General features: G+C 47.2%; 1 protein-coding gene across 3 annotated transcripts in view; it reads left to right on the top strand.

Annotated features, from left to right (window-relative positions):
• Positions 1-14,724, top strand: part of ERI3 (ERI1 exoribonuclease family member 3) — a 245,271-nt gene that overhangs the window by 42,475 nt on the left and 188,072 nt on the right. For all 3 annotated transcript variants that reach the window (XM_048860341.2, XM_048860342.2, XM_048860343.2), the window contains exon 4: positions 11,591-11,650. In XM_048860341.2, the coding sequence (XP_048716298.1) occupies positions 11,591-11,650 (60 nt within the window). The remainder of the gene's footprint in view (positions 1-11,590; positions 11,651-14,724) is intronic.

The following is a 14,724-nucleotide window of genomic DNA, read 5'->3' on the forward strand; positions in this document are numbered from 1 at the left end:
AGACTTTGAAAAATTATTTCGGTATTAATAATCTGAGGTTTTGTGGAAAGCATGGATAAGGAAAAATGTATTTACAAAATGACTTTTGTTGTGGTATGGATAAAAGCCAGCTCCTGGAGATGAAGTGTAACCTGAACCCTGTGTTAGGCACAATTCTTTATGCCTTAAGAGATGTCAGGTTCTCAGCCCTTTGCTCTGATCACCGAGGCAAATCCCAAAGGGGGACATAGCCCCCTTGTGGATTGAACGCTACCTGGCTCCATCTTTAGCTAGGTCTTGAATTTGGTGTGGCTGGATATTCAGTTTAGGTCTATCACTGGCGATTTCTCTCTCTCCCTCCCCTGCACCCCCCCTCCAAGTTTTTGGCAATCATGTGATCACCAGCTGTGTAATCACATTTCTGGGTGAACACTCTTGGGTTTGAAGTGGGACAAGAAGTTTTGATACAGCAACCTTCCTTCAACCAAGAGGAGTTCCTGCTTGCAGCCCAGCCCTTCCCTCTGCTGTCATTTTAAATGTTCTTCACAGGTAGATTCCAGGGCCATCAGGGATCATTGTTGTCATCTAGCCATGGTGTCCCTAGCCTCTGTTTGCCAGAAGCTGGGAATGGGCGATGGGATGGATCACTCGAAGATTCCCTGTTCTGTTCATTCCTTCTGGGGCACTGTAGCGAATTGAAGGCTCACCGGTGCGGCACCTCCTGCTGGTTGTCTCAGGAATTAGCTCTCCAGTGTACAGGAGAGCCTCCTCCTGACCTGTGTCCCTCCCGGACCCCGGTGCCCCTTTACCTCAGGGTTCTGCCCCAGCAGCACCCCCACACTCTGGGTCTCCCCTCCCAGGGGACCCCCCAACCCTCTAAACCCACCTTGCCTCGGTGGCTACTACCAGTCGTCATCTAGCCCCCACTCACTGGGGCAGACTGCAGTGTAATGGCCACTCATCATTGGCAAGGGGTTAGGGTCTGCTGCCTCTGCCTATCCCTGGGCTATACCTCTTCAGCCCCGCAACCTCTTTAGGCCTTAAACAAGGCCTCAGCCTGGGGAGTTGCCAGGCTGGAGCTCCCCAGCTCCTCTTGCCTTTCCCCAGCCCTGCTCTGTGTCAGGTACCCTATTCCCAGGCTGCTAGGTCCTCTCTCCACAGCTAGAGAGAGAGAGATTCTTGCAGCACCTGGCCCCACAGCCCTTTCATCCAGGCCAGCTGGGCCCTGATTGGGCATGCCCCAGCTGTGGCTACTTCCCCAATCAGCCTAGCTTGGCCGCTTTTAATCCCTGTTCCCCCGGAGTGGGGCAGCTGCCCCACTACAGGCACCTGGCATGGGCCGCTGTCGGAAGACAGGACACTGGGCTAGAGGGACCTTTGGTCTGACCCTGTCTGGCTGTTCTTATGTTCTTATCTGACCTGCTGTACAACACAAGCCGGAGAACTGCCACGCGGTAAGTCCTAGAGCGGATCTGTTAGAAAACTTGACCCCTGGGCACAAGGCCTAGGGTCACCAGATGAGTGGTGAAGGAGGCCTGGCTCTAGCTTCTCTGCAGAGGGGTGAATTTTGCCCAAAGTGAAGATTCTGATGCACGTTCGTTAAAACCAGGGAGACACAGACTCATTATTTTACCAAGCTAACGCATGTTTAGATCCTTTTTGTGGGCAGACGGGGAGCTTGTGAACCTATCCCAGCTCCATTGTACACACCCTTCGCTGAGGCTGTGGTTATAGCATGGAACTTGTGGGATTTGGCACCTTGTGAAAAGGGCAGAGATACAGGCCCTGACCTGTTGCTTATGCCATCTGCAGCCACTGCTGGAGACTGCATTAGTGATAAGAAAAGGAGGACTTGTGGCACCTTAGAGGCTAACCAATTTATTAGAGCATAAGCTTTCGTGAGCTACAGCTCACTGCATCAGATGCATTCAGTGGAAAATACAGTGAGGAGGTTTATATACACACAGAACATGAAAAAATGGGTGTTATCATACACACTGTAAGGAGAGTGATCACTTAAGATGAGCTATTACCAGCAGGCGAGCATCATCAAGGATCTACAACCTATCCTGAAGGATGACCCAACACTCTCACAGATCTTGGGAGACAGGCCAGTCCTTGCCTACAGACAGCCCCCCGACCTGAAGCAAATACTCACCAGCAACCACACACCACACCACAGAACCACTAACCCAGGAACTTATCCTTGCAACAAAGCCCGTTGCCAACTGTGTCCACATCTCTATTCAGGGGACACCATCATAGGGCCTAATCACATCAGCCACACTATCAGAGGCTCGTTCACCTGCACATCTACCAATGTGATCTGTGCCATCATGTGCCAGCAATGCCCCTTTGCCATGTACATTGGTCAAACTGGACAGTCTCTACGTAAAAGAATAAATGGACACAAATCAGACGTCAAGAATTATAATATTCAAAAACCAATCAGAGAACACGTCAGTCTCTCTGGTCACTCGATTACAGACCTAAAAGTGGCAATTCTTCAACAACAAAACTTCAAAAACAGACTCCAAGGAGAGACTGCTGAATTGGAATTAATTTGCAAACTAGGTACAATTAACTTATGCTTGAATAAAGACTGGGAGTGGATGGGTCATTACACAAAGTAAAACTATTTCCACATTTCCAATTCCCCCCCCCCCCCCCATGCCCACACACACACTGCTCCTCGGACGTTCCTGTTAACTGATAATCAATGGCCCACCTTGATTATCACTACAAAAGGTTTTCTCCCTCCCCATGGCCCCCCCTCCCCCCCCACGCTGTCCTGCTGGTAATAGCTCATCTTAAGTGATCACTCTCCTTACAGTGTGTATGATAAACACTCATTGTTTCATGTTCTGTGTGTATATAAATCTCCTCACTGTATTTTCCACTGAATGCATCCGATGAAGTGAGCTGTAGCTTACGAAAGCTTATGCTCAAATAAATTGGTTAGTCTCTAAGGTGCCACAAGTCCTCCTTTTCTTTTTGTGAATACAGACTAACGCGGCTGCTACTCTGAAACCTGCATTAGTGATGTGGCATGTGGAGATGCCACCATCTATTGTCGCATTCTGTGGTATGTATGTTAACTCTCTCTGTAACCCTTGGCTTTCACTCTGTCCTATCCCATCAGTCTCCTCTTCCCAAGTTTCCAGCACCACACCGAACCCATCCCTCTCCTTCCATCTTTCTCCAATCTTTTGCAGGCTGCTGAGGAACAAGGCCTCTCTCCCCCACAGGGGTGGTCTGGCTTTCTTCCTTTCTTGGCGGGAGAGGGAAGTTCCAGCAAAAGGCTGGGGCTGACTCCTCCTGCAGCACTTTGATTCAGTCCTCTCTCTGCTCTTGAAACACCAATTGCTCCCTGCCCCTGAGGCCTACCTCTGTCGTGGGATCTGGTGGGTAGGGGGCAGAGTCCCCTCCGTATTCCGTGGGGCAGCCGGAGCCATGAGAACACAGCTGCGGGTTGGACAAGAACTCTGTAGTGCTCCCCTGCCTGCTGCTGGAGCTACTAGCTCTTATCGAACGTTCGTCTGAAGAAGCTGTGATGCTTAAAGCGATCTTTCAGTGCTGTTTTATGTTGTCCGAAAAATAACCCATTTTGCTAAATGCCAGTAAAGGGCTTTGTCTAGGCACCTCTACTTATAAAGGGTGAGATTTATTGGCCTCTTTGTCTACAAAGAAAGACCAGGCCTGATGATCAGATTGTACACCCGAGACAAGTGCTTATGTAATCAGCAAACTGTCTTGGTGTGGAAACACAATGGTTTCTGAGATAAACGGCGGAGGGAAAGCGGTGTTGAAGTCTGCCATGTGCACAGCTCTCCTGTCTGCCTCCCCTCTGCTCGCTGCTTTCCCAGGAGAGCAGAGGTGCATGGTAACTGCAGGGCTGCATAGGTAATTGTACATGCACACCTGGGGAGGGGGAAATTAAAATGGACTGGCAATCTGTGGTGCTGATCCAGAGTCAGATGAGCATGCGGGGCAGGGTCTCCATAGACCTTTTCCTAAAAAATCCCCCACCATTGCTAACAAAAGTGGAGCTGGAATAGTGTGAGCCGCACTGGGAGAGGTCAAAAAGCCCCAGTGTAGACAGGGCTTGGTGGTGGCCTTTTCCTTGCCGGCCTTTTCCTTCGCCCACCCCTCCCCAAAGGTGGCTTCACCTCTGAGGTGTGTGAACCTGAGCTGCTTTTAGCCGTGTTGTCGATGAGGAAGAGACCAGATTGCTCACTTCAAATCCAGCAGAAAGTTATAAAACATTGCTGATGTGCTGAAAAACTTGAAACTTTCTCAAAGCCAGGGTGATTGCCTCCAGAGTGGGCCCGAGGCTCACCTCAGCTGCTGGGCCTTTGGGTTGTTTGTCCTTCCAGCGGAGGCCCTGTGTAACACAGCAGCCAACGGTGAAGGTGCAGAGGGAGAATCTTGGTTAAAAGGTGGGGTATTGTAAGGATCAAGTTGGATTCTGCAGCTTGCGCAGCATTCCTGTTGCCTTCTCGCAGACGGCAGTGCCCCCGGAGAAGTCCCCTGTGTATGTAAGTGTGGAATCCATGGACCCTCTGCAGATGACACTTAGCTCTGCCCTGCTCTGTGCTCGTACCGCTTCTACGGGAGAGGATAATCCAGTGAGGACCTCTCTCATCCCCTTATACCTCTATGTCAACATCGCTGGGTTTTGTTTCCAGCTCTGACACTGGCTCACTGGGTGGCCTTGGTCAATTAACTGCCTCACTCTGTTCCTCAGTGTGCCTGTCTGTAAAATGGAGATATCTGGCACTCGGATACCACAGTGACGGGGGCTGTATAAAAATCTAGATTGATAGCATGGAGGGTGACGAGGGATCGTTGTCACTCCTCTATAGATCCGTGTTTGTGAAACGCATGCTGGCCCCACTGGAGGAGACCAGTGGTATGTCTAGTCCAGGGTTTTGTCTCTGACGACGGCCAATGCCAGGTGCTTCAGCAGGAGGTGTTACTCCCAGCCTCCCTGCACGCACTCTGCCCTCTGACCAGCTGTTCTGTGGCGCTCAGCTCTTCGGTGTCCGAGGCCTGGTCTACAGTAGAAAATTGGGTTGGGTTAACTCTATGGGTGAAGGTTGTGTGAAATCCATACGCCTGAGCAGCGTTAAGTGACCTAAGTCCCCCTGTAGAATTCTTCCCTCTTCCACTGCCTCTTGGGGAGGTGGGTTACCTGTACTAATGGGAGAATCCCTCCTGTTGGCATAGGTAGTGTCCACACAGAAGTGTTTTGAGGGTGGACAAGCCCTGAGACTACACAAACACTAATGAAGTTATGCTTGTAACGCCCCTGGGTAGGGCAGCATTATTACCCCCCTCTTCCAAATGGAGAACTGAGGTGTGGTGCTGGCAGAGCAGGTCCCTGCTCAGGCCAAGGTCCCCATGTCTCGATTGAATAGATCACTGGAATCAGTCTGACTCGCTGGTGGGTTAGTCTTGTGAACACAGGGACTGGAACTATAAGAGTGTGTTTACTGTTTCGACTTCACTGGATGCTTGTGAGTTGCTCTCAAGCATTAATCTCACCTACAGCGTCTACGTCCCATATTGTAAGGTAACATTTGACCATTTGCATCACAAGTCAAGTGTGTAAATCATCAGCCAGGAGAGACATTAACTAGTGGGGAGTGCTGGTCTCTAGCAGACGGTGTTATGTCCTGCTGGGCAAGGAAGGCCCACTGACACCAGATGAACTAGAGTGGAATAGTAAAGAGGACAAAAGACTTTGCTGTTTTCTTTCTCCGCTCCATGGAAATGAGTCTTGTAAGTGAATGCCTCCCAGTGGCTGAGTGTGCAGCTCTGAGCAGAAGGGGGGAAGTAAATACAATCCCCTAACAAGGAGTGACTGGATCTCTGTGCTGCTCGGACTCTGGAGTGCAAGGGTTACTAGGCATAAGCAGAAGTTCCCCAGTGCTTAGCCTGGGTTAGCCCTTAAGAACGTATAGAGCTTGCTTATTACAGAAGCATCTATCACCATTTGAAACGTAAGATTGGAACTCATTTTTGTGTATAAGAACGACCAGACTGGGTCAGACCAATGGTCCATCTAGCTCAGTATCCTGTCTTCTGACAGGTTTCAGAGTAGCAGCCGTGTTAGTCTGTATTCGCAAAAAGAAAAGGAGGACTTGTGGCACCTTAGAGACTAATCAGTTTGAGCATAAGCTTTCGTGAGCTACAGCTCACTTCATTGGATGCATTCAGTGGAAAATACAGTGGGGAGATTTATATACATAGAGAACATGAACCAATGAGTGTGACCATACACACTGTAACGAGAGTGATCGCTTAAAGTGAGCTATTACCAGCAGGAGAGCTGGGGGGGGGGGGGACCTTTTGTCGTGATAATCAAGGTGGGCCATTTCCAGCAGTTGACAAGAACGTCTGAGGAACAGTGGGGGGCGGAGGTGGGGAGGATAAACATGATGAAATAGTTTTAATTTGTGTAATGACCCATCCACTCCCAGTCTCTATTCAAGCCTAAGTTAATTGTATCCAGTTTGCAAATTAATTCCAATTCAGCAGTCTCTCCTTGGAGTCTGTTTTTGAAGTTTTGTTGTTGAAGAATTGCCACTTTTAGGTCTGTAATCGAGTGACCAGAGAGACTGACGTGTTCTCCGATTGGTTTATGAAAGTTATAATTCTTGACATCTGATTTGTGTCCATTTATTCTTTTACGTAGAGACTGTCCAGTTTGACCAATGTACATGGCAGAGGGGCATTGCTGGCACATGATGGCACAGATCACATTGGTAGATGTGCAGGTGAACAAGCCTCTGATAGTCTGGCTGATGTGATTAGGCCCTATGATGGTGTCCCCTGAATAGAGATGTGGACACAGTTGGCAACGGGCTTTGTTGCAAGGATAGGTTCCTGGGTTAGTGGTTCTGTGGTGTGGTGTGTGGTTGCTGGTGAGTATTTGCTTCAGGTTGGGGGGCTGTCTGTAAGCGAGGACTGGCCTGTCTCCCAAGATCTGTGAAGGACGACCCATCGCTCTCAGGATAGGTTGTAGATCCTTGACGATGCGTTGGAGAGGTTTTAGTTGGGGGCTGAAGGTGATGGCTAGTGGCGTTCTGTTATTTTCTTTGTTGGGCCTGTCCTGTAGTAGGTGACTTCTGGGTACTCTTCTGGCTCTATCAATCTGTTTCTTCACTTCCGCAGGTGGGTATTGTAGTTGTAAGAATGCTTGATAGACGCTTGTAGGTGTTTGTCTCTGTCTGATGGGTTGGAGCAAATGCGGTTGTATCGTAGAGCTTGGCTGTCGACAATGGATTGTGGACGACCCATCACTCTCACAGATCTTGGGAGACAGGCCAGTCCTCGCTTACAGACAACCCCCCAACCTGAAGCAAATACTCACCAGCAACCACACACCACACCACAGAACCACTAACCCAGGAACTTTTCCTTGCAACAAAGCCCGTTGCCAACTGTGTCCACATCTCTATTCAGGGGACACCATCATAGGGCCTAATCACATCAGCCAGACTATCAGAGGCTTGTTCACCTGCACATCTACCAATGTGATCTGTGCCATCATGTGCCAGCAATGCCCCTCTGCCATGTACATTGGTCAAACTGGACAGTCTCTACGTAAAAGAATAAATGGACACAAATCAGATGTCAAGAATTATAACTTTCATAAACCAATCGGAGAACACGTCAGTCTCTCTGGTCACTCGATTACAGACCTAAAAGTGGCAATTCTTCAACAACAAAACTTCAAAAACAGACTCCAAGGAGAGACTGCTGAATTGGAATTAATTTGCAAACTGGATACAATTAACTTAGGCTTGAATAGAGACTGGGAGTGGATGGGTCATTACACAAATTAAAACTATTTCATCATGTTTATCCTCCCCATCTCCACCCCCCACTGTTCCTCAGACGTTCTTGTCAACTGCTGGAAATGGCCCACCTTGATTATCACTACAAAAGGTCCCCGCCCCCGCCCCCCCCCCCCCCCCCCCCCGCAGCTCTCCTGCTGGTAATAGCTCACCTTAAGTGATCGCTCTTGTTACAGTGTGTATGGTCACACCCATTGGTTCATGTTCTCTATGTATATAAATCTCCCCACTGTATTTTCCACTGAATGCATCCAATGAAGTGAGCTGTAGCTCACGAAAGCTTATGCTCAAACTGATTAGTCTCTAAGGTGCCACAAGTCCTCCTTTTCTTTTTGTCTTCTGACGGTGACCAATGCCAGGTGCTTCAGAAGGAATGAACAGAGCAGGACAATCATCGAGTGATCCATCCCCTGTTGTCCAGTACCAGCTTCTAGCAAACAGAGGTTTGGGACACTCAGAACATGGGGTTACATTCCTGACCATCCTGGCTAATAGTCATTGATGGACCTATCCTCCGTGAACTTACCTAGGGTTTTTTTGTTTTTTTTTTTTAAATCCTGTTACAGTGTTGGCTTTCACAATATCCCCTGGTAAGGAGTTCCACAGGTTGACTGTGCATTGTGTGGAAAAAGTAATTCCTTTTGTTTTGTTTTAAACCTGCTGCCTATTAATTTCATTGGGTAACCCCTAGTTCTTGTGTTATGGGAAGGGGTAAATAACAGTTCCTTATTCACTTTCTCAACATCGATCATGATTTTATAGACCTCAATCATATCCCCTCTTAGTCGTCTCTTTGTTGTATCTATGTTTACCTGCTTTAAGCTTGTAAATAACTCATATTTCCTTTTCCTATATAATCTTTAGATAGTTTACTATAGGATTGGCTACAAAGCATTGTCTTTGGTGTGAGATTTGAGGGGCAATTGACCTTGGGTAGGTGATGGGTCCTTTGAGACTGGGAGTAACCAGAACGTTGTTGTGATCCTTGGTGTAAGGGCCCATCTGTCAGAAAGGGAGGCTCATGTGAGTGGCGAGACAGGTCGGAGCATCCAAGGGGACTGTCTGTGACTCCATGGTTAGGCTGTTACAGCTCCTGAGGAGTTCACATTTTATAATTGGTTGGTGAAATCTAAATGTAGAGCTCACAGCCAATTTGGGGTTTGTGCCCTGCTCCTTAACTGTCTGCCCTGAGGTCAGTACCCATGCTCTGGAGCCCCTGCATGGAGTGTGACGTGGGGCACAGAGCGGGGAGGTGACTTAATCAGGGTCATACAGTGCATCTGTGCCAGAGCTGGGAACAGAACCTGGCTCCCCTGCATTGCAGCCCAGTGTCTGCAATCTCCTTACTCCCTACAGTGCGCCTAACTGTGCATGGTGCAACCTCTTGTTATACCCCACCTTCCTCTCCTTCCTAACAGGGGTATAATCCAGCCATGGCCCCATCCAGCCACAGGCATGCCAGGCCTCCCTCCCTCCATCCCTCCCCTGTACCCTTTAATGTGTTCAGCTACAAATAAATGAGATGCCAGTGAGGTCCAGAAAGCTGCAGGAAGCCATTCGCATGGATGCAGGCCGTGTGAGATTTCCGAAAACAGCTCTTCCTCAGCCAATTTCCAGAGCTTCAGCTTGGGCTGCTCACCACAGAGCTGGGGCCAGCACTTCCATTAGAGGGTAATGGTGAGGGATGAGTTACCCAGCTATGCTGGGTGAGTGGTGAGTGAAACTTCTACTAAGAAAGGGACAAAACAAGAAAAGGAGGCAAAATGTGAGTTAAACACCAGGCTAAGGAATAGTGCAGTTAATCTCTTAAATTTATTTTCCTTTAGTGCATGGGAAGTCTGTAGGCAGCAGCTGTTACACAATTAAAATACAGATTAATATAAAACCAGTTTCTGGAATATAACAGTGTCTGTGTTTCTCCACTTCCTTAAAATGCCACCTAATAATGACTTGATAAACTTCAGAAACCCACCTAGAGGAACTCTACATTCTTAAAATGAAAATTTCTTCCCTAAAAGGTATATATTACCATTGTGTGTAAATCGCCACAAGAAAATAATCTTCCCACTTAGAGCCAGCTTATTCAGTGAATCAGGTATTTGGTTTTCATTAAATGTAATTACACTTTAATTGGAGTTTAATTGTGGTTGTGTTTTTTTTTTTTTTTTTTTTTTTTTTTTTTAAGTTTCAGTGCTGTAAGCCAAGCAGCCAAAGAAACAAAGGGGTTTCTTGCATAGGCTAACTTGCATAGGCTGCTGTCTGCTTAATAAGGCACCAAGGCTCTTGGCTTGTCATAAGGCTTCTGATCTCTGACTGGGCTGAAATCTTCTACAATAGAAGAGTTGCTCCTGGATAGGAGGGAGCCCGTCAAGAATTCTTCCCATCTGCAGCTCGTGACTAGACTGTCATGGCTTTCTGTGAGTCTGGATGTTGCATGTATTAACAAAATCATAGTCTTCAGCCATGTACAGTCTTCACTTTAATTGGGGCTCAGACATGATCAGAAAACTGTGATACTAAATGAAATAACATGGTTTGTATTTGCTTTTCCACAAACCCTGAGCAATGGAGTTATACTGAGGTACGTGGTAGTGTAGACCAAGTCCAAGGGCAAGTCTATGCTACCGTGATACACTGGCATGGCCACACCACTATAGCGTGGCTGGTGAAGACGTGCTGTGCTGACAGGAGAGCGTTCTCGTCGGCATAATGACACCACCTCAGTGAGAGGCAGAAGCTGTGTCTGCCGACATAGTGCGGAGTGGACGCCACTTTAAGTTTCTGTAACTTACATTGCTGAGAGGGGGTGGCTTTTTCACACCCCTGAGCGACGTAACTTACCTCGCCTTAAGCGGTAGTGTAGACCAGCCCTAAATGCCCCAAACTATACTGGGCATTTTGCAGACACACACACCAAGCCTTGACCCTGGAGACACTCATGCATGTGCTGAACTTTAAATATGCAAGTAATCCAATGGAAGTCAGTGAAACAACTGAGGTGCTTAAATGTTTGCAGGATTGGGCCCAGAGTCAGTCCCTACCCCAAAGTTTTTACTGAAAAACAAAATGTAGTCGTATTTTAAAATGAAATGGATTTTCTTCAGATTTAATTAAAACTTTTAAAAATATTTATGTATTTTACTGCCTCTGGCTTAAAATGTAAAAACAGGGAGTTTTACACTAATGTAAAGCATGGATACACGTTTCTCCAATCACCATGAAGGACAAACTAACACCCTGCATACCTCATTTTATGAGGCAGGTTTATTTTATGTATTGATTCCTAGGCATTTCTGTTGTGTCATCACTCCAGAATGGGAATGCTGGGAGACAGCTTATGTGTGTGGTAGAATCTGGCCGTGTAACTTAGGGCAGCAGCAGAACTGACACGGAAAAGATCAGCAAATTGAAATGGGGAGCATTTAGGTATTTCATTATAGCACTGACCGCAGGGTTAGAAAAAATTCTATATTGTTCCCCTAAGCAAATCTGTATGACTTCGGGTTCCAGTATTTCATAGCTTATGTGTAAGAGCTCTCAGCTTAGCGGTTTCTGGAATTGTGCTGTGTTCTTGCTTGCTGGCGGGGCCGTTCCCAGGGCTGCTGTACTGCAGTTGACAGGACTTGGTATTGCCCAGATTGCTCACGAGAGCACGTTACGGTTTCAGAAAGGCGGGCAGGAGAGGAGACCGAATTATCGATGTAATGCTCCTCTGACTCTTGTTTTCTCTTCCTCTTTTGTTTCAGCTGACTGGAATTATTCAAGGCATGGTGGATGGGCAGCCAAGTCTCCAGCAAGTGCTTGAGGTAAGCAGGATAACCTTTAGTTCCTGAACTTTGACCTCTGCTCCCCCTTCTTCACCCCCTCCCGGGTTATTTGACTATGATTACGGCTTCATTAGAATCACATTTGCTGTCACGTCGGTGACATGCTGTTGAGAGTATTGAACCATTGATCTGTCATTCCCAGCTGTTCATGTCAAGGGTACTGACAAGATGTCCAAGCCCCTGCCCCCAGACAGGAGAGGAGGTGATTCGTACTTGAGCCAAGACATTGCTTTAGTGCATTGCATGGGCGCTGTTCCCCCCTCCCCCCCACCATTAAATTAATGCTTCCACCTATTTAAATGCTCAATAATACACAAAGTATAGGCCTCTAAAACCTAATCTGTGGAATGTGCAAATGCAGATAAAGTCCTAATAATGCCATCTGCTTAATGTTGAATTCCTGCAGCATTTAGGATTAATTAGCTTGAAAGTATTTTGCCATCAATAGCTTTTGTTGTTAGTCAAATACTGAGGGAAACCTCCTCCAGGAGAGCCCACTCTGGCTGCCGGTCACAGTTCAATGCATTGTCTCTGTCAGGATTTGCACTGCCGTATGGCCTAATTGTTCCTAATCAGAATGATTGCAACAATTGCTTATGTAAGGAAATCAAATTAAAGGCTTTAACACCCTCTGCGGAGAGGGCTGGCTCATGTCAGGGATTTTAGAAAGGTTACAAGTGCTATTTCTCGCTCCTGGGGCCCTCTGGTGCTGACACAGCTGGGGAGGCAACACTGCAGCCCCAGGGACTCGAAGTGGTGGGTGGGGAAGAAGAGCATCTAGAGCTTCGCACTGAGGAACGATCCTGCTGCTGCTGAGGGAGCTGCTTTGACCAGTCTTGAAAGGAGCCTCGTGTTCCATCCCCAGTGTCAGTGAAATAGGGTCTTGGGGAATCCTGTGCTTGGCCAGCACCTGCCATCCAAACCGAATCCCTAAACACAGTCTGGAGAGAAGTCATAGGGCCTGCGTGGAGCCAATCAGGTTTCCCAGGCCAAGCCAGGCAGAGCTCATGGAGGGGGAAAAAAATGAGGATTTGCGGGATGTGTCGAGGGAGTCCTACCACTCTATCTGGACCATGGTGGGGCCCCAAGTACCAAAGGTAAGCGGGAAGGATAAACCCTTTGAATAAAATCAAGTTAGAAGCTCGCCTCACCAGACCTGCGGCAACCCAGCTGAGGATATGCGAGTCACCTCGCAGTCCTGAATGTCTGGTTGTCTCCCACTCCACCATACAGTCTGGCCCCAGCACCAGACGCAGTCTCAGCACTTTTCCTGTGGGTGGAAGTGTGGGGAACTCTCCATTAAATGTAGATGCAGTGATGTGTAAAATCACAAAGCTCACTGCATATTCCGTATTGCTCCCAACTGCCATGTGATCCTACTTTAATTGATCGCTTTGGTGCCAAAAACTTCTCTTTAATTAGAGTATTGAGGTTAAATAAATTTGGTCGTGTGGCTGTCTCTTGGTCAGTTGGATTGTTTGGCCATTGCTGAGTGTATAAATGGGTAAGTTCACGCAAACATCCCCATATGGAATAGACTTATTCTAAGAAAACCAGTGGAGTTCCTTAGAAATTACTTGTACAACCTGCAAAATTTCATAGAGAATGAAAACCTTTCTATAGGTTTTATAGGCATCCTATAGAATTCTGTAGCAGGATTCTAATTCTCTATTAAATCCTATGGGATGTTTTAAAAAAAAAACACACAACCCCATAGAGAGAACCCACAGAAAAGATATTTTCTATTGCATTCTGTAAGATGTTTCCATAACTGTTTGGTCTGCCTAATCTGTAGGTTCTGTCTGCTGGTCAAGCCCTGTCTCACATCCAGGCCTGAGCTCGCTGGGCCAGGGATGGTCTCCTTTGTTCTTTGTCTGTACGGTTCCCAGCGCAGTGGGGCCTTGACAGTGTTTGGGGCTCTTAGGCTTATCTGCAAAGCAAATAATAAATCTGCCTATTTCTAGATTAAAATGGGATTATGCTTTGGCTTCTCTGGGGGTTGTTGGTTTAGGCAGCCTGGCTGCTGCTCCCTGTATTTCAAGTGTGGGTGAATAAGGCAGTTGTCTGCTGCTGTAGGTGGCCACGTTCCTTCCCCTCTTCTCCTCTGGCCGTGGAGAAAGCGGCTCTGAACGGTGAGCTGTCAGGTCGTAGCAGTCATGCTGCAGAGCAGCCTGCGTTGCCGTTGCTGCCCTGTACGTGACTAGAATCTCTTCACGTGCCCAAGCCGCGTGGCCGCCTCGAGGGGGAGCCTTCTGTTTCAGGAGCTGCGCGCGTCATGGGCAGGGAGCGGAGATGCACTTCGCCCATTGAAACGATACTGAGAATATTGGCCGCAAGAGTGCGTAATGCTGACTTGTGCAGTGTCTGCCACCTGGAGATCTCAAAGCACTTCACGAACACAGAATTAATTCCAGCTGGAACAGTAGAACTAGAAGAAGGAAGGAAAAGGTGTCCAACTCTTCAAAACCAGGGTGTGCGTGTGTACTGAGTTTGTAATGGTGGCATGCATGCCTGTGCACCCATAAGCGTCCATCTTATGTGTCATATTCATTGCGACCCAGGTGATGTGCTGTAGGTGAAAAATCCCATCCCAGGATGGTTGTCCCTCGGAAATGAGGGTGAGTTGAATGAGAATCTCTCATTCGTATCTGTTTTGTGGCTTATTTTCCTTCAGTTCGCAGTCTGTGGGGGCTCCTCCATGATCTCTGGGTTAATTTCGAGCTTCTTTAAAAAATCGGCAGAACTTCAAGAAATAAGGGCATGGCTCTCTATTGGAGGAAACTTTGAAATATAATAGGGCTGTCAAGCGATTAAAAAATTAATCATGATTAATTGCACTGTTAATAATAAATACCATTTATTTAAATATTTTTGGATGTTTTTTACATTTTCAAATATATTGATTTCAATTACAACACAGAATACAAAGTGTACAGTAGGAGTTTATATTTATTTTTATTACAAATACTTGCACTGTTAAAAAACAAAAGAAACTGTATTTTTCAATTCTCCTATTGCAAGTACTGTAGTGCAATCTCTTTATCGTGAAAGTT

This window comes from Caretta caretta, chromosome 8 (assembly GCF_965140235.1).
Source record: "Caretta caretta isolate rCarCar2 chromosome 8, rCarCar1.hap1, whole genome shotgun sequence".
Classification (NCBI taxonomy): Eukaryota; Metazoa; Chordata; order Testudines; family Cheloniidae; genus Caretta; species Caretta caretta.